Source organism: Electrona antarctica (genome assembly GCF_951216825.1).
Source record: "Electrona antarctica genome assembly, chromosome: 10".
NCBI lineage: Eukaryota > Metazoa > Chordata > Actinopteri > Myctophiformes > Myctophidae > Electrona > Electrona antarctica.
The window spans coordinates 34,849,675-34,869,513 of NC_136791.1; the positions used below are offsets into that span (position 1 = coordinate 34,849,675).

General features: G+C 43.0%; 1 protein-coding gene across 2 annotated transcripts in view; it reads right to left on the reverse strand.

Moving 5' to 3' along the window:
• nrg3a (neuregulin 3a) overlaps positions 1–18,422 on the reverse strand; it is a 505,465-nt gene extending 487,043 nt beyond the window's left edge. The window contains exons 1-2 of one of the 2 annotated variants that reach the window (XM_079511785.1): positions 18,196–18,422; positions 10,842–11,612 (exon numbers count right to left, since the gene is read on the reverse strand). In XM_079511785.1, coding sequence (XP_079367911.1) covers positions 10,842–11,544 — 703 coding nt within the window. In that variant the 5' untranslated portion in view covers positions 11,545–11,612; positions 18,196–18,422. Of the gene's footprint in view, positions 1–10,841; positions 11,613–17,082; positions 17,191–18,195 lie in introns of those variants that run through there. The other variant, XM_079511784.1, reaches the window with a different exon arrangement.
• Positions 18,423–19,839: the final 1,417 nt, after the last annotated feature.

A 19,839-nucleotide genomic window follows, 5' to 3' on the forward strand; every position in this document is an offset into this window, starting at 1 on the left:
GGTTTGAATTGTCGCTGTAGGAAGCAGCAGCATTGGGAATGCTTTGTACAGGTACTTCATCATCTTCATCTGGGCTCTACTGCAAGTGCTTGCATCATGGGGGGGGGGGGGGGGGGGGGGGGGAGGGAGGGAGTTGGAGATAAAATGTAAGCGAGAGGAACACGAGTGAAGGGGGGTTCGATGGGAAGCAATCAAGATATATTAAGCTTTTGCAACAAAGAGGTACACCTCTTTTTACAAGAATGAAAACTTTAAAAATACCTCCGAGGTTTTTTTTTCTTCTCTTCAGCAAGAATAACGTTGCGCAATGCAGAACTTAGCACTTTTCCCATTTAGAAAAGCAGACGATTCTTGTAGGAGCAGAAATAGCGGAGAAAGGGATAATATGTCAAAGGGGCGTCTTCAATTATTCACACTTCTCTCTCTACATATTTAACATGTTTCTCCTTTCCATGAATATTTCAAGACTCTTTCCTCCACACAATGTTTCATCAGAATCAATCAAAGTTAGATTAAACTTTATTTGCACAACGTCTGTACCAAATTAAACTCTAATAGGGATGACATGATGAGTTTTTGACGCGTTTGGTTAGCGGGTAGGGAGCTGAATCTTCAGCGCTACTTCAAACCTAAATTTGCGTAAGTGTATTGTAAATCAAACAGCCAGAAGCTTTTGTGAGAAACTTTTGCTGCTGGCTGTACTATAAGTTGTCTTGGCATTAAAACCCACTGGCATTCATCCATGACATTCTGTTAATTCCGTAATATTCCGTAATACTGAGATGGTAATGCCTTCTGTACAGACATGTAACTTCTAACTTCTATGGACCCCCTTAAATATATCAGCCTAACAGTTGAGTATAGACAATCCACAGAGAGGTGCCCTGTGGTGAAAAACACCGCAGCTACAGCTAGAGTGAATGGGAAAGTGACAGCTGCTCAAGTTACTCTTTTACCTGCTTTTTACTAACACTAACTTTATAAAGATGCCCAGAACATCGGAACTTATCCGTTTCGTTTATGGCTGCTCCAACAGTAGTGACAAATGTCAGCTTTGGAGAGAAACGGAATGTCAAATACGAGCACCCACCCGGATTTTGTTGCGCATCAAGTAGTGTAATTATTTGCCTTTTTACCGTAATTACACTACTTAATGCGCAACAAAATTTGCGGGCGCTCGTAGAGGGTTGTGTATTTGCCATTCCGTTTCTCTCCATTCTCAAGTTGAATTTTGCCACTACTGTTGGAGCAGCCATAAACTAAACAGGTTTGTCCCGATGTTCTGGGCATCTTTGTAAAGTTAGTGTTAGTAAAAAGCAGGTAAAACAGTAACTTGAACAGACGAACAGCTGTCACTTTCCCATTCATTCCATTCACCTTCAGGAAATAACATGGCTGCGCGCAGGGCACCTCTCTGTGGATGTGTCTATACTGATCGAAGCATACATGTCTGTGTGTATACAGCAAGTGTGTGCATATCGGCAGGCACGTTTAAGAGTTCATCAGTCAGGATATGATTCCAGTGATATAAGTGCCTCTTTTGAGTTTGAACACTATTTCAGCCAAACACACACAATGCGTGCCTGGGGGACATAATTCTTCCCTTAAAGCCTCTTAGAGAGCCTGGGAAGCAATCTGATTTCAAGGATGGCACTGATTTCTGCTCTCTCCTGCACAGGAGGTCAGTCATCGGTCACCCTCAGAACAGAACAGAACAGAATAGTCACTAAACATATGCTAGCAAGTATGCATGCCCGCCCGCCCACACACACATGCACACACACACACACACACACACACACACACACACACACACACACACACACACACACACACACACACACACACACACACACACACACACACACACACACACACACACACACCCACCCCCCCCCCCCCCCCCCCCTACTAGGCTACTTGTTACTAAGCAGCTCAACGCAAACTAATCCAAGTGTAAAGATTTTGAACTCTGCTATCTGGTCTAAACCCTCAAATCTGGTTTAACACCCAAAATCTCCCATATAAGATGATTAGTGGATGCTATACACTAATTGCCAGTGCTGATGACTGGAACAGTTTTTTTGGTTAATTTGCATAACTGGAATGACTTTTGATGGCTTGCGTTTCCATTGGATAAAAAGCCATAATTCAAAAATATGGCAGATTCAGTAAGTATTTATATGTTCTATATTATATTTATAGGAGTGAAAACGTTACTTAAATGTAATGGCTGTTTTAAACTTTTGGAAATGTATGTAGCTTTGTGAATCCAGCTCCCAAAAGTAGACTAATAGTAGATTAATAATTGATGCATGCTTGACATCTCTACTCTATAGCCATGAAAATCTATACATGTAAAAGATATATTAAAGAAGAAGAAGAAAATAGCCTAACATCTTAGTTATGTCACTGGACTTCACTTTGGTACTTATAGGTAAAGTATTTATAAAGATTTCCACATGAGAGCAGACCATCACCACCTTGAACCTTATCACCATACTAGCAGTGGTATGTGTAATGGTGATTTTTCGGTACCACGGAACGTTGACGGGTTTGGCCATGGTTGGATCGCGCACACATCTACATGTGTGCTAAACTTATTGTTTATAGTGTATGATAGAGAGTTGTAGACACAAACACAAAAGTAGACCGTAGAGTAGAAAGTAGAAATAATCAGTCAAACTTCTTTACTGCGCTGCAGTAGCAAAACTAAAATGTTTGCTTTGGACGAATCTCTTCTTTGATGGTGGAGGAGGCATTATTGTTGCGTGCAGAACACCACAGAAGCAGTACAAAGATAAAGCAGTAGCCTACTGGAGCCATATTGCTGTGTTGCCTACTGTTTACCGTGTATAATGAGAACGTAAGTTCAGGTAAACAATTGTTATGCAAAGTAGTAGCCATTTGATCTGGGCATGGTACTTGACACGGTGTGAAAATAGGGGGGCGCCCCCACCTCCAGTAAACCTAGACCACTCAGCAGCACAGGCTACTTGGTGCGTCTTGGAACGGCGTGGTACTGCGTTCTACGAGCATGACGGTGCAACGCCAGACTGTGTCGTGCGTCTTCACCGCTCAACACCACATTGTGATTTTTTTGCTCACAAACTGCACATAGTATTGACAGCTAAAGATTGTACATTAGACTATTGGAGGGGGTGTCAACTAGACTTATTAGACTCTGATGAAGAGAGGTCCCATCGAGACAGGCTTCAAGCATTGATTGATTGATTGATTGATGGAAGAATGTATTAACAGATTGGAGAATTACAGTACATTTCAAGCACAACTCAATACAAAACTGTTATCTGTGGACAACACCATAAAGCATTACACTTGTTTACAATAGGGTCCACCATGTTCAATTCATTAGAGACGTACGAATAAATACTTCTATATAGCCATAAACAAACCCCTCAAAAGGTATAGCACCAAAAAAAAGTCCTTGCAGTCTTGTTTCCATTTAGGCCCTATGCAATCAATTCATAGACATGACAAATAATAACAAAATTCAATATCATCAATAACAACAACAAAATCTAAATAATTTCAGGAAAAAATAAAAACTGTATGTACGCATACAGAGTGGGGACAGGGGGGGTTTATCACCTGTTTAAGGGGGAAGGACCATTTCCTCTCCCTTGGGCCTGCTGAAAGGTGGATTTTCAGGCCTATTTTAAAAGATCTAAGTGATCTGTAATTTTTGTGGGAGGGGGTCAGGGCATTCTACACCTGGGTGGCTGTGTTGTAGAAGGAGAATTTACCCATATTTCTTTACCAGCTGCTATGCAATAGCAAGCTCAGTCTATAATCGATGTGCAAGCTAGTCCAGTGGTCCTCTAGTCCTGTAGTCCAGCTGGTTTTCTCATTGGCTGATGTGCGCACCACAAAAACGAAAGACTCAGAACACAATAGTTCCGCCTTAAAGAATTTTGGTTCCTACCTAAACTCCTGCCTAGACTGACACAGAGGCAGTTATAGCGGACCCCCGCAGATAATAATAATGCAGCTGGTAATTAATTGATTTAATCAATTTGGGCTTGTTTTGAAAGTGGGTGGTACCAGATTGTTGTTTCCGCTCCCTCTAGTATTGTGGCTGTGGGTGTCACTCACTTTTTTGAGGTAGGTAGTCAGGTATGAGGGTACTGAGGGCATTGAGGGCAAGGCTGCATTTACAATTTTGAATGTCAAACCCATTTTCAATTGCTTAACTCTGTCTTCTACCCGGAGCCTGTTTAGTCTAGCAAAATGGGTCGGAAAGAGATGTGTCATGGGCCCCAGGCCGAGAAGTAGTCGAATTAGTTTGTTTTGGGAGGTCTGAAGCTTAGTCTTAACACTTCTTTTGCCAGGGAAGTTTTCATAATAAAGGCGCTGGAGATGCAGATGAGGCAGATTTTACTCTGAACAGCCCCACCGCCTTCCATTACCCCCCAAAACCGGGAGGCATAATTTTCCGATACTACCTCGAGAGATGCTAGGTTAAGTCACAAATGAAGACATTGCAAAACCATGGAGAGCGCCATAGATTTTGAGTAAAGACACACTTTATAGTTGGGCCGTAAAAAGGAAGTGAATGGCAGTGCACATGCGCGAAACAGGTCTAGGATCGCTGAAAGAAAGGCCAATAAAAAAATTAATAATTACAGCGATAAAATGAAGTTTGAAGTTACAATGGGTTTGTATAAGAAGGGCGCGGGGCAGCTAAAATTAATATCAAATATCTAAATATTGAATCGAGCAACTTAGAAAAACTGTCTGGGGTGTTCACATAAGCCTGCAGAGTAGACGATGAAATTACCAAAAGTTTTGTTGAAAGTGAAATATCCCTTTAACGTTGTTTGCTGTGGTATGATGGTACTACAAAGTAGAAAATGAATAAAATCCGCCGAAGGCCTGCGCGCCGAAACGCGTTTGTCTGTCTGGTATGACTGATGCTGCGGAGCACTTTGATCATTAAACAAAGACTCTTACTCGACTGGATGTGCGGATTTTATTCATTTTCTATATGTTCATTTTGAATCTGCACCCAGCACACGCCTGAAACTATATGAAACTGTCTGAGTAGAGCGGGCCTTTTCCCTTGAAGGGTACTACAAAGTAGACCTTTGGTGTACCTTTGGAGCATCAACCATTACTTAAAAGAGTGTGCACACTGTGCTCATCAAGGTCACAGAGACCAAAGATTTCTATATAGTGTCTGAAAAAGTAAAGACACGTCAGAGCTCTCCAGGACAGACGACACCTCTAGCCTGCCGCTTCAAGGGGCGCCCCTACTTACGGACTGATATGGAGCGAATCTCAATAGATTCACAATATAACAGGTCGCATCTGCTTTTATTGTCTCCACCAGGCCGAAGGCCTGGGGAGAGAGTATGTTTTGCACTCCGTCCGTGTGTGTGTGTGTGTGTGTGTGTGTGTGTGTGTGTGTGTGTGTGTGTGTGTGTGTGTCCGTCCGTGTGCGTGTGTCCGTCCGTCTGTGTACAGCTAATCTCCGGCACCGTTAACCTGGTCGATGCCAAATTTTGCACACACACTCCCTGGATGCCAACGATGAACCTCTGCCCCAAATTTTAGTGCCACCAGAAGGCCACACTATCTCTATAGTCATGTGTTCAAGCCGGATCTGTCCGATATTTCATCCCAATTGGCTAACATTGACTTTCAAAGTTGGCCTCAAATCACGAACGCAGCGTGAGGAATATATCCCACCCTTTTCACATCGGCCTGTTATAGCACCGCCAACAGGTGGATTTTTGCAAAACACAAAATGCCTCAAATCATCCAATTGCCATCCAAGGCATAAGAAGAAAGGGCACCCTTTTCACATTGGCCTATTATAGCGCCACCAGGAGGCCACAACCTGACCTGCCCTGGTGGAGACCTGTGCCCGAGGGGCACTTTATCTAGTTCATGTTCATTTGCTGTTCATATTCATATCACGTTGTCCCATTTTGTAATCATTAAATATGCCATTTCTTAAGGTCCCATTGAGTTTCTGTCTACAGCCTTTTTATTAGACTTCAGAATAATTGAATAGTATGCTATGTTTTGGGTTACTGTTAATCTCTGTGTATTAACTGAACAAACCAAAGGTAATGACCCATCAGGTAGATAATCACAATTTTGAAATGACTCGACTGAATTTGTTCAGGACATCATATCATGTTCACATTTATCTGCCAGAAAGAAAAAAAAGTAGAAGAAGAAAAAACTTTGCTCACTACATCTAAGCAATTTACTCTACTTTTGCCCAAATAACACAACCTTGCTAACCACACAGGAATTGTTCACATGCCCAAAGGGTGCTTTTCTTTCTAGTTTGGTAAATAGGAGACTCATTTACTGTAATCTGGGGGACAGAAGAATGTCTTGTAACAATTGTGTTGCTATTGCATCCACGTTCACACAATATTAAGGCTCCCTGCGAGTTGCATGGTGATAGTTTAGAGCTTTTACCTGGCTACTTTTATCCTCTCTGACTTTGTTAAAACATATAGCCTCTGCTCCCTGGAATGTGAAGTGTAATACCTGCAGTGAAAGTGCATGATTCAAAACAACATCGGAGGTGAACAGCAATATGAATTATGTTGTCACCGAAGGCACAAACAAGCACAACCTCTCTCTTCTTTTTGGTGATCGTCAAGTTCTTCATTCCAGGCATGAGACATTTCTTGGGGATTCTTCACAGCCCCCTCAAGGGATGCTGTGATGCGTTAAAGAGAAAACGCTCTTTAAGATGTCACCTCAGTGTCATTTAATAAAAAGCGTCATGCTATGGGCCATCTATCAAAACAGATCCTCTAGCAGTAGGGAAAGCAGTAGGTACTGCAAGCTTATGTAGAGGGTGTGACTGATAGGTAGGTTACTGTAATTCTGCTTCCTTCACAGTAGCAGTGATGGACTGTTAATCTGGATTTAGGCTTCAAGGCATCTGTCTGTCGACAAGGTAATCTCATTGAATAGCTCAACATGAAGACAAAGAAGTCTGATTCAACAGTGACGCTCGCAAAAAAACATTTTACTTCTTGATCTACTAGGTGTAATGAGTATGCGCCAAAAGCCAATGTCCAACAGTGGGGTATAGGATGACCATGATCCTTTGTTGAGATTGTGATGGTGCTGACATGTTACCGTACGTGAAAGGCAGAGGTCATTTGGTACAGGGTTTCCAAAAGCTACATTCATATTTAGTCAATTCACTGCTTCAATGTGCTTATATTCTTCATGTAGCTTTATGGAGCGCTCAAATCAAGTGTTTTTCTTTCCTTCTTAGAGAAAGGAAACCAATGGAGAGAGGAGAGACCTGTGAGACAAGTCCTTGTGGCTCACTGTGCTATGCGCTAACTAAATTAAAATAAATATTTGAGGGGTGCCACTATAGGCATCCCTCAAATACATGTTTTGTCTTTTTGTCTTTAAGCTCTTTTGGAAATAGTGCAGCCACCAATAACAGAGAATGTGCCACCCTGTTATGAATGAATGTCCTCTAAGTCAGTAACATCACACCACACATTCACATGTAATGGATGGTTAATGTGGAAATGATGACCTTTTAAAATCAAAGCAGCACATGAATGTACCAATGGAGGGCGGTGGCGGAGGAGGAGAGAAAGCTGTTTGGTGTTTTTCAGCTGACAGTTTATTGGGCAATGCTGAGACTTTCAAAGTCAGCTGAGCAGGAGAAGGAATGACATTTTCCACAGGATATCCATCAACCAGACGTAATGGTTTTCGTGGGCACTTGCTTGAGAAATGGCACTCTTTTTTTCTCTTCTTAAATGGTTAATTAATAAATGAATGGATGATGATGAATGGCTCTCCATTTTCTCCCACTAATGAAATGCTACCCCACCCTCTCGAGTATAATTATTGTAAAGAACATTTCCCGCTCTCAGTTGTAATCTAGGGACAATTCCATTACCTTTATTCACACCAGTAGTGGCCCTACCGTGCACAGAGACAGCTCTAACAGTGGGGGTAACAAGCTGATTGTGTTCATCGATAGCATGATGTATGGCCACTGTCCCGTTTCTCAGATCATAATAGACAATATGATGAGAGAATAATAACCACCATGGAGCCCAAAGCCCATTACAGGGCCTTGTAGGCCAAACGCAAATTAATGTACACCACGTGGAGTACAACTGGATGGCACAATGCCTTGATTACATTTGATGACTATGGTGCTTGACATTTAGCTGCCTTGTATTAGGCGATACCAAGGTGATTTGTCTTCAGCAAACTCTTTACTCATATCGTAAATGGGGAGTTCGATTGCACAATGCATTAATCCACATTTGAGTGAGATATCTAATACTAAAATTCCACTTGACTTTTGGCAAACAGACGATGACTACAGTACAATTTCTGCATCCTGTGACCTGATTCGTTTGTGCTGTCATCTGGCGCGCATGCACCGTATGCATCAGAGAGGGAAGCGACAACATTAGTGCAAATACCCCCCCCCCCCCCCGGGGGGGGGGGGGGGGTATTCCGGTGTCAACGGAAAAGGCTAGCAGAAATAAGCATGGGGCTGATTGATCGTTGCAAGTAAATTCCCCTTGGCCCAGATCAATAGCGTGCAGCGATACCATGACTAGAGTCAAGGACAGAGAGAGGGTGAGTGAGAAGGAGAAATATGGTAAACAGCATGGGTTGCTGTTCTATGATAATAATCTGACTTGGCCAATGCACCACAGTAGTGGTGTTCTATGATAATAATCTGACTTGGCCAATGCACCACAGTAGTGCTGTTCTATGATAATAATCTGACTTGGCCAATGCACCACAGTAGTGCTGTTCTATGATAATAATCTGACTTGGCCAATGCACCACAGTAGTGCTGTTCTATGATAATAATCTGACTTGGCCAATGCACCACAGTAGTGCTGTTCTATGATAATAATCTGACTTGGCCAATGCACCACAGTAGTGCTGTTCTATGATAATAATCTGACTTGGCCAATGCACCACAGTAGTGCTGTTCTATGATAATAATCTGACTTGGCCAATGCACCACAGTAGTGCTGTTCTATGATAATAATCTGACTTGGCCAATGCACCACAGTAGTGCTGTTCTATGATAATAATCTGACTTGGCCAATGCACCACAGTAGTGCTGTTCTATGATAATAATCTGACTTGGCCAATGCACCACAGTAGTGCCACAGCAATATTAGCATGCCGTTTGTACCAGGGGGGCAAAATCTTAACTGCACTGCCTTTTTTCATCTGGTTAAGTGTTTGTTTAAGTCATAGACACAGAGAAGTTAGACGACAGGTATGCACTATGCATGGCAGACCAATATTTCACCCTAGCTGACTCTGATCAACTAGAAAGCATGCAGATGAAATCATTCAGGATGACATGTTGATGACACTCTGATGACACTCTGGCAGCTATGCTAACCACAGACACAAACTGGGCCATCTCCTTTTTAACTTTTTTCCTTTATTTATACCATTAGCTCATTTGTAAAGAGAGCTGTACCATGCAAGTAGAGATGAGTAAAAGTGTCCAAAATGAAAATTGATTACTATAATTCATTCATTAACGATGAATCGATTGTCAACGAGTTATAAACCATAAAAACCATCAATTGTGGGAAGAATATATTCTGTTATCCATCCACATAAATGTTGCCTCAATCAGGCTAATGATAACAGATAGTCAGATACCATTGGTCATAAATACCAATAATGCAGGCACACATGATGGTAGGCCTGTAGCCCTGTACTCAACATTGCACCATATAGCATTCAAGTCACCTGCAGTAGGCCTAAACTAAATAAATGGTATCCTTGATTTTGATCCTATTAACGATTCATTGATCAATCGGACCCATCCCTACTCACAACACACAAACACGCAGTTGCAAAGTATAGCCATTGTAAAAGCAGCTGTGTCATTTACAGCAAATTCTCAGTGTCATTTGTTATACCTCCAGAGCATGATGATTGGTTTGTCACAGCAGGGGGAGTCACCGGAAACAAACACAGTAACCATCCATACGGTTAATACTGACTATTGAGCCTTCAGGAGGCCTTACATTATTATCAATAATGCTATTGATCAGTCATTTCCTAAGATCTCAGCTTCTGCACCACAGTCAGAAATACCTGATCTTTAAAGACATAACAAAGACCTCACACTACGTATTTGTAGTTGACATTTAAGTAGAATAACAGAATGATAAGAATAGAATATATCAATTGGTCTAAAATGAAAGCCAAACAATGCATTGCACTACAATACAATTCACCTGCCAAAAGCCAACATGCGTTTTCTGCCAGAAAACATTACACATTCCTAAAATAGCCAACTGTTAACCTGTCCAACACAGCACAATATGAAACTAAACCATACCAAATAAGGCACTAAACCACTGGTAGTATACTGTAGTTACCGCAAGTAACATTCCAGGGTGCCCCCCTCTATTTAAGTGGTTTAGCCCTCCGATTCAGTTTCTAGGACTATTACCTATTGATTAGGTTATTGATCAAGGGGCACAGGCATATTGCTGATGTCAAATATCTCTCATCATTATAATTTGGCATCCATTGGCATCCTTTAAGAAATCAGCCTAAACCATGGCAATGCGTTTGCAGAAAATGTACACATTTATGTGTCCTACAGTGTATAGTCTATAGAAATATAAATGTAATTCATTATTATGGCCCAGTCTGGCATGGCCTTAAGACCATTCGTCATAGTTAGGCCCAGAAAAGGGGGGGTGGATATGTAAATGCTGCCGCATTTCAAAACCGCATATTTTGATAAATCACTGTAAATATTTTACAATATGGTAAACATAAAGAAGTACATGTGTAGGACTCACGTGTTTTGCGGGGTCCATGCGGGCGTGTTGTGAGTGTGGTGGAGACTCTCTCGGTTGTGGTGTGCTCCTGGGTCCACATCTGCGTCGAGTCGTGAAGCACTGTTGGATTGGACGGAGAAGGGCTGGAGGTTACTGGCCCTATTGTGGACCGAGATGCTGATGTGCTTGTTGTAATAACCGGAGGCCGATTACGAATAGTCACTTGACTTCCTGAGGCTCCACCACCCCTAGGGTTGGTGGGGGTGGTCGTAGTGGATCGAGTTCTACCTTTGGACATCGTTACAGTTCTAGGTGATGGGTTCCCACCATTCATTGTTATAATGGTGGTGGTAGTGGTGGTATCGGGGATTTTGGGAATGCCACTGGGCTTAGAGAGGAAGATAGGATCCTGGCCTATTCGATTAGCATCCACAAGGTCTGTTGGCACGTAATCCCTCACTGTCCCAACTACAATCCACTTCAACAGCATCAGGCTTAGTCCCAGGCCAATGAAACCGATAAGTAAGGGAACCACGCACAGCCATGTCTGCTGGCGGGGCCATAGTGTGCAACCACCACAGCGTAATGGGCCCTGTTCCTGTTCCTGGCCCTCTCCGTGGCCTGCTGGCCCTCCGGGACCTTCTGGCTCTTCCAGGATCACCGCCCCGGATGTGGCCGCTCCGGAACACTCACTCATCCTGAACTGCCGTCCTTTATGGCTCATGGATGGTTAACCCTGGGACAGGCATGGGTTGCACAGGGTGGAAAGATACCTGTCGCTGCTTGGCATCACTAAGAGAGTAGTGAGTGGAGAGGGAAAAAAAAGAAAGATTCCACGCAATGAGATGATTCCAAACGTACACAGAGATATGTAAATCCAAGAATATAGAGGTAGGAAGGCGTGCTAGGGATACACTTGAACACACATGCATAAACACACACAGCACACACAGGCACTCAAGAGACGCACAACGAGAAGTGAGAAAGCAAGCGTAGATGCAGATGATCACACGATTTAGTCCACTTCGAGTCCTGTCCCACTCGTGATGTCCAATGAGGCACAGAACCAATGCAGAATTCCAAGTTGAGCAAACGGACTGAACAAAACCAGGGGAATTCAAATGCCGCTTTTGACGGGACAAGAGTGAGAGGGACAAATAGAGAGATGGGGTGGGGGGGGGGGGGGAGATGTGCGGGAAGGAGCCGCTTTACATCCGTGCATACAAAGACGATGTCACATCAATGCTTACATCGGTTTTGCCAGCAAAAATCTGTAATCCCTCAACACAGCTTGCTCTAATTCACAGCCATATGTGTGCCTTCGACCATAACACTCAGGACAGTAGTCTTATTGGTACATGGGAGTGAAACTTGCAGGGTGGGTCACACTTATCGCTTCCCCACCCTGTGCAGAGCCCAAAGCGTTTTCCCCCTGCAGCCTATTCCGTCAGCTCTAGCCAAGTCAGCTACGCTCTTGCCCAAGAACCGGTCTCTTTCAGAAAAGAAAAAAATAGTCTGGCGTTGATTTATCCGTTGCCACTATCCCAAGACCACCCGTGCTCTTTTTTATGCCTCTCCTTTTTTAGGATTTCATCTATCACTCCCTGGAACCAAAGACAGTTGTACGCATCCTCCAAATTCCAACAAATGGGTTGAAAAAAGAACAGGAGTATCCAATAAATGGTTAGAATCCAGAAGAAATCAGCACTTTAACTGAGGAACTGGACAGATAGATGAGCAGAAAGAGACATGGAAGCAGGGGTGTTGTCGTGCTGGCGGTATCACAGGGCGTATAAATCTGCAAACTGCGCTGCACGGTTGCGCTCCTCTCCCCTTGCCGACCGTGGATCAGATTTCCCTCAAGCTGTCTGCTCAGTGCCCCGCTGTCTCAGCTGCGCCGTCCATTAATGCTGCAGCGACACTCTCACAATCCCCTCACAAGCCACAACCCTGTCCGCTCACCGGATGCATTCCGCCAGAGAGAGGCAACCGGGATGAGAGTGAGAGCGAGTGCGAGAGAGAGAGAGGGTGAGTGAGTGAGTGAGTGAGTGTGTGTGTGAGAGAGAGAGAGAGAGAGAGACAGAGAGAGACAGAGAGAGAGAGGTGCGAATGAAAAAAGAAACAGGCTGGAGAAAAGCAAGAGAGGAGAATATATAAATAAATAAAAGGGCACGAGCCGAAGGAGTGTATGTTTGTAAATATACTCTCCTCCTGCTTTCTGTATTTCAGAGATTTTTTTATCCTTTCTTTCTCAATCCCTTTTGAAGAGCGTCCACTCTCTCTGAAGCTTGTGATTTGTTGGTTGGGTTGCTGGGTTCCTCTGCTTTGTCCTTCCTCCGGGGGGCTCTTTTAGAGACGATTAAAAAAATAAAATGTGTGTGTGCGCCCGGCACCCGGGATGCCAGTGCCGCAGCGTTTCTAGCCCTCCTGTTGGCTTGGCGAATGTCCCGACGAATTGCAGCCTCCCCTATTTTACCTGTGGCTGGGGCACTCGCGATGCAGACATACATGCACAAGGCTGCCTCCCCGTGAGCTGCCGTTGCAGAGAGAGAGAGAGAGAGAGAGAGAGAGAACGAATGAAGAGGAGGGGGGTTTGCAGGCACAGACTGAGCAGAGTGTGCACACTGGTGGAGCAAGGGAGAGAGAGAGAGAGCGCGCGCGTGTAAGCGAATGACCGAGAGAGAGAGGCTGCACCTGGTAGTTGCACCAGCGCTGGGAAACGTGCCCATCTCCGTTAGCAAGGAGAGAGTAGGGGGGTGAGGGTTCTTGAGATGCTGATTGCATACTGAAAACAGAAAAATAGGGAGTGGAGGTGTATCTACAGATGAAGATAATGAGAGAAAGAGAGAGAGAGAGAGAGAGAGCGCGCTCTGCAGTGTTGTGGGAAGCAGCTACCACTGAGGAGCGGGTGTCCCAGCACATGCACAATGCAGGAACTGTCAATCACTCACTCAGCCCCTCCCAATCGCCAGCACGAGAAGACAGACAGACAGATGTACAGAGATAGACTGAAAGGAGTAGGCCTATAGGAGATGAGGCCGACAAAGACACAATTTTGTGATTAGGACTGCTGCATGAAGCAGGCGTGCACTAGCGTGAATGGCTGAGGATAGGGAGGGAGAGTCTGTTAAGTCAACCTCCTTTCAAATCAATTTAACAGTGTACAACATGCCATAAAACAACCTTTAATGTGTCAGTCGAAAAAACATGCCTCGTCTCCTCCCACGTGTGTGCATGGCATGCACGCGCGTGTCTCCCATGGTCCTGCATGCACGCACGCACACACGCACGCACGCACGCAGATAGCCATCTGCCGGTAGATGACTCCTTTAATGGGTCCCAGAGGGGACCCATGGTTTTAACACGTCTGTCTCCCCTCTTCCCATGCAAATGTACATGGCAGGTCCATTAGCACAGCCCCTCACAGTCACAATGCCTTGTTTGTCACAGACAATTGTCAATAATGGCACTAAAACACAACAAGACGGCCACACAATGGATGCTATCTGATCAGCATTAACAAAATCGTAAATGGACAGCATTTATATATCGCCTTTCTAGTCTTTCTGACCCTTTAAAGTGCTGTGCAATGTCCTCACAACTCACATTCATCAGAAGACTATTACACATTATATGCATTGCTAATGCAGTAAATATTCACACTAACTGCAGTGACACAACTGCAAGTCACCCACCTGCTAATCAAGGATTGGGATCGGAATCTGTTATCGATATACTGAACCATTACTGATACTGCTTAACGAGTCTTTATTGATAGCCCTATCATTATCAATACTTTTGTATTATTATTATTTTTACACATATAATATAAATTAGTAAAAACATATTTTGGCCAATTCATATTTTGGCCTATTTAACATCCAATCAGGAGAGAGAACTCATACAGGATAAACAAGTGAAATTGGAATTGTTGAAACAAACAAATAAATGAGCACTTTACTGGAACACTATATAATTTAACTTTGTTTTAACCACACAATTCACTTTCAGCTCCTTTAAGACTAGTCAAGCAGCAGATGTGATGATGCCATTGCTAAGCAATGCTGAGTTACATCACAACACGACAACACAACATCTTAGCATATATATACATACTTTTTGGCACACATACAATATTGAGTATTGAATCCAAGAGGCAAAACTCTGGTGCTTTGACCAAAGGAAACATAACAAATGTAAGGTAGCGTTCCTCAAAAAAGGGGGGGAAAAAAGGAATGTGAGGTAATTCAATTCCTCTTCCTTCTGGTGGTTGCCAGGCAATTCAGCTGACTTTTATCTCGCAACACATAATGCCACTGGTATTGATAAGCTCAAACCTTATCCCCACCGTGACTCCTCATCAGAAGCAGTTAAGGGTCCAGTGTCCTGGTCAAGGACACCGACACACAGCCAAGGAGGAACTGGAGATCAAAGCTCCCAGACGGCTGCTCTACTTCCTTGAACCAATGTCAGCTGCTCTATAAGATACTTCCTGAACCAATATATAAGCTTCCTGAACCAATACTGCCTAATGGAAGAGACGTTTAATAACACATGCACATAATAGGTATAGTCGAACTGTAAAACAAGCATTTACTGAAGTAATCCGTATCGCTACAGATAGCACATGGGCAGAAGGTTACCTATATTTAGACTATTTTGGTGAAGGCCTATCATATCTTTCATATTTAATGTTTAAACCGATAAACATTGCATGCCTGCAGTAAGCGGCAGCACAATGTGCACACGTCCATACCAATTTGCTTCAACTAGGCTAATGATCAATATAATATAATAAGAGTACAGTAAAGAGTATAATAAGTGTACAGTATTGCATCCCAGGAGTCAGGACCCCCGGAGGGTGACATGATTGCGTCCATTCTTTTTTTTTACTCATTACATATAAAGCCCTAAATGGGCTGGCCCGTACCTACATCCTCAAAATGCTGTCCCCACCTAAATCTGAACGCATCCTCAGATCATCGGATAAGGCCCTCCTATGACGAACCTAGTCACCAGAGGTGATCGAGCCTTTGCCGCCCGGGCACCTAGATTATGGAATGCTCTACCGGTGCATGTAAGGTTAGCACCATCTGTGCCTGTGTTTAAGTCACTTTTAAAAACTCACCTTTATACAGAATGTTTTTTACCCTTTCTATAGGTGATTGTACATATTCAACTGCTGCTATTTGTCTTCTTTTCCTTTTGTGTTTCTCGTTCTCAAACTGCTCTTGATTGTGACTTGCTATATGTTTTTTTTTAACCTTGTACTGTACAGCACTTTGGAACCTTGTTTTGAAAGGCGCTATATAAATAAAGATCATTATCATTATCAATGTAGCGAATCTAAGGACGCAGGATGCAGGGTATCACTGCACCACACAAACCTTGAGCATCCACAAAGTAATCCCAAAAGTTCAAACTTTTAAAAAGTCTTTGGCCAGCTGTATGAAGGCAATACCTGAATATTTTTCAAATTGGTCAATGGCAACTATGTAATTTGTCTAAATTAATCCCAAGTTCCAACCCCACTATCCCTCTATGTCTAGGCTATCGGATACGAAGGCACTATGGAGGGCAATGCTGTCTGTTTGGCATAAGCAATCTACCGTACTACTGGCCAATTACGCTCCAGGCACTCTGTCACAAGCCGGCTCCAGACTGAAACGCCACTTCCTCACACTTGCATGTAAAAATATATATTTTTCTGTGAATCTCTTGAAAGATGTTCTTGTGAAATGTAGTGTATAAAAATTGTACAACAAGCAGTACATGCCCACCTTCTGACACACAAATAGGAGAGAGAGAGAGAGTAAAAGAGATAGAGGACGGACGGTGTCACATCCACATTTGCAATATTCCCAATTTGATCATCCTACATAATGTGTGAGCGAGGGAGTGAGAGAGGAACATACATGTAGTTCGAGGTAAGGCCACCTTTGATTAACACCACATTTTTGATGAGAGTCACTTTATTTTATGTCAATTTATGCTTTGAGCGTCAACTGTGGAATGACACGTCACATTACGTCACAAAATTCAGATTTTGGAGCATTCATACTGTCTCCGACTTGCTGACAGCACCGCAACATATTATGACACATCTGCAACCATTACATTTTAGGTAAACATCATCATCTGCAATCATGCAATGGTCCTCCTGACACGTTTGTAATTTTGATGTTGATCAATTTAGGACAAGTGGTAGTTCTCAGTTCCACTCATCAAAGCGAGTGTGGCCCAGACAGTGATTGTGCCCTACCTCAGCGAAGCCAGTCTGGGCCTGTCCCTGCAGATGGTCCTCCCTACTGTTCCGTGTTGTGTAAAAATGTTGGGAATCTGAAGGTTCGGTCCAGCCAAACTGCTGAATCACAGATTCACAGCACACCTCACTTACTGCTATTAACAGAATGCGGAGACTGGAGAGATATGCCAAAGAAAGATATTATTTTACAAGATTACAGTCAGCATTACTGTTTCAATACAGTACATTAATTCACAATTTTAATTATAAAGTATCCAATTCATCAAAGTAATTCACCACTGGCTATTGCCGCGTAATAATGGAGCGGAGGCACCACTGAAAAACATACTTCTTATAAACAAAAATAAATAAATTCCACACAAAAACATAACCAAACTGAATGAAGTGACAATGTAGATAATGCAGCAGCATGTTAGCCTCAACTCAACTTTATTTATAAAGCACACATAGGCCTATTACTACAAAGCCTTGGAGCACACCTCTCTGTGATAAGAAAAAATATCTATCATGAATGTGCAGCAACTGAGCAGTCACAATTATGCTTTTTTTCTTCTTCCTGGAAATAAAAACCTCTGGGTTTGAGGCTAAATTATGATAGTTTACTTTAAGTAACAATGATGTAGGCCTATGTAAACAGAAAAAAATCTCAAATTTTTGCATAACATTCTTAACCGACATTTCAGCTTAATTCAATAGCTTTTAGAACATGAACCAGCAAGAGAACCAGGTCCAAATGAGACCCATGCACCTTCCCCAGAATCCCCACACCATAGGCCAACACACACACACACACACACACACAGTCACGGCGAGGCTTATTCGAGTTCAAACTAAAGCCAGTGTTGAGTGGCCCGCAATAATTGTCATAATAGAAGCCTCAAGCCATAAGTTTTCCTAAAACTTTGCTGCGCCCATGGTGTTAGTGGCATCATGCAGAGAAGACATTTGGACTATAATGGTAATAGGTAGCCCCTCTCGGGACCCTACGTTAAAGTGTTCTGACATTTGGATGACTTTACGTAAAGTCATCCAAATGTCAGAAAACTTTAACGTAGGGTTCGAAGAGGGGCTAGGTAATAGGCTACAATGCTACATTTGAAGATAACTCACGTCATTTGCCGCTGACAATCCTAGCTTGGTCGGTCTCAAGGTACAAGGATGCATGCAATCACGCAGACGAGATATATTTTAAAAGTGGCGCGAGTCTGAGTTGAGTTCTCGGTCCTCAGACTGTTTATGTTTATGTTATGCATGGATGACGGTAGGTAGGTATAGCTGTCACGTGTATTCCTCCGCCGCAATGCGCGCGTGCGTGCGCGCGCGCGTGTGTGTGTGTGTGTGTGTGTGTGTGTGAGAGTGAGAGAGAGAGAGAGAGAGAGAGAGAGAGAGAGAGAGAAAGCCTCAAAGCCATAAGAGAACATACAATTATTACACAGCTGGCTTTACTGAGCCCAATCACTAGCTGCTATCTGATTGCTGCAGAGTCAACGCAATGAACACATATGATTACACATGTGAATACAATGTATCAATTAATCTCCCACCCCTCCCATGCCATGTACGCAGTAACCTCGCGTCAGCGGCGTCACCATGGCTTTCCACCTACGGTATGTACCAGCCATGTAGGCAATTTACAATTTACAATTTAGGCATTTAGCAGACGCTCTTAATCCAGAGCGATTTACATTAAGCAAGAACAAAAAGCATGGGAATACATCACATAAAAAGGCTATACAAACACGTAATTTTTGTATTAATTTGTCTATGATTGATACATAATGTTTTGGGCAAGAATAATTAAGACACAGGCCAAAGAGGCCTAACCTGACTCCCAGATAACAGGCCATGCAGTACCAGAATATTGATTCAAAATCATATTTGATCAGCACTTCCTACTTTGCCAGCCAACCTGGCTGGATAGTTGCACAGGATCAACACTTATTTATAGTTTTACTGTTGGACATTATGTAAAGTGCATGGCATCCTCCACATTATCAAACATCTGTTGTTTGTCATAAATTCATATGCATATAGGCCTAATTATGTATGAATTTATTTCCTAAAATAGGCTCACATTAGTCATGGCAAAAATAAAAATAAAATCACACCCGTGTAAAGTGAGTGGTGCAACTCCGTGTGGGGGTCTCCGGAAACTTCCAGACCCACAGGAACGCGCCCAGTGTGCCGGCCCGGTTCTGGCAAGCCGCCCTGCATCCGAAACGGTTGAGAAATGACACCGTATACTGTACTGTACTGTACTGTACTGTACTGTACTGCAGGGGTTCTCAACCCATGACGTCATGTTGTGACGCTGTCATCCGTTTCCGTGGCAACAGTTTATTATTCTTATTCTTGACTGAATGAATCCTGTGCCCCGCCTCTGCTTTCTCTGTAAATATACCTTATGATTCTACTGAGAATATGCTGTTTGGCATTGGCAGTGATTCGTCAAAATCATGGGCACACAACTAGAATTAGTAGAATACTCAGCAGCACTGTTCATCCCACAAATGCCAATATAACCCAACAGTCAGCAACTATCTATTTATATTCATTGAGATCAACAGTCTATCGACAATGAAAATACAAATGAATGTCTTGTCTTGCAACGATGAATATATGAATGAATACAGTCATTCTGTCAAACGTTTGGCAATGTACATTCTACCGTTTTAGTGTATATTTACCTGTAACTTGCAAGTGTGCTAGTTAGTTAGTAATCAACAGGCACACGTCGTATGGTGGCTACTGGCT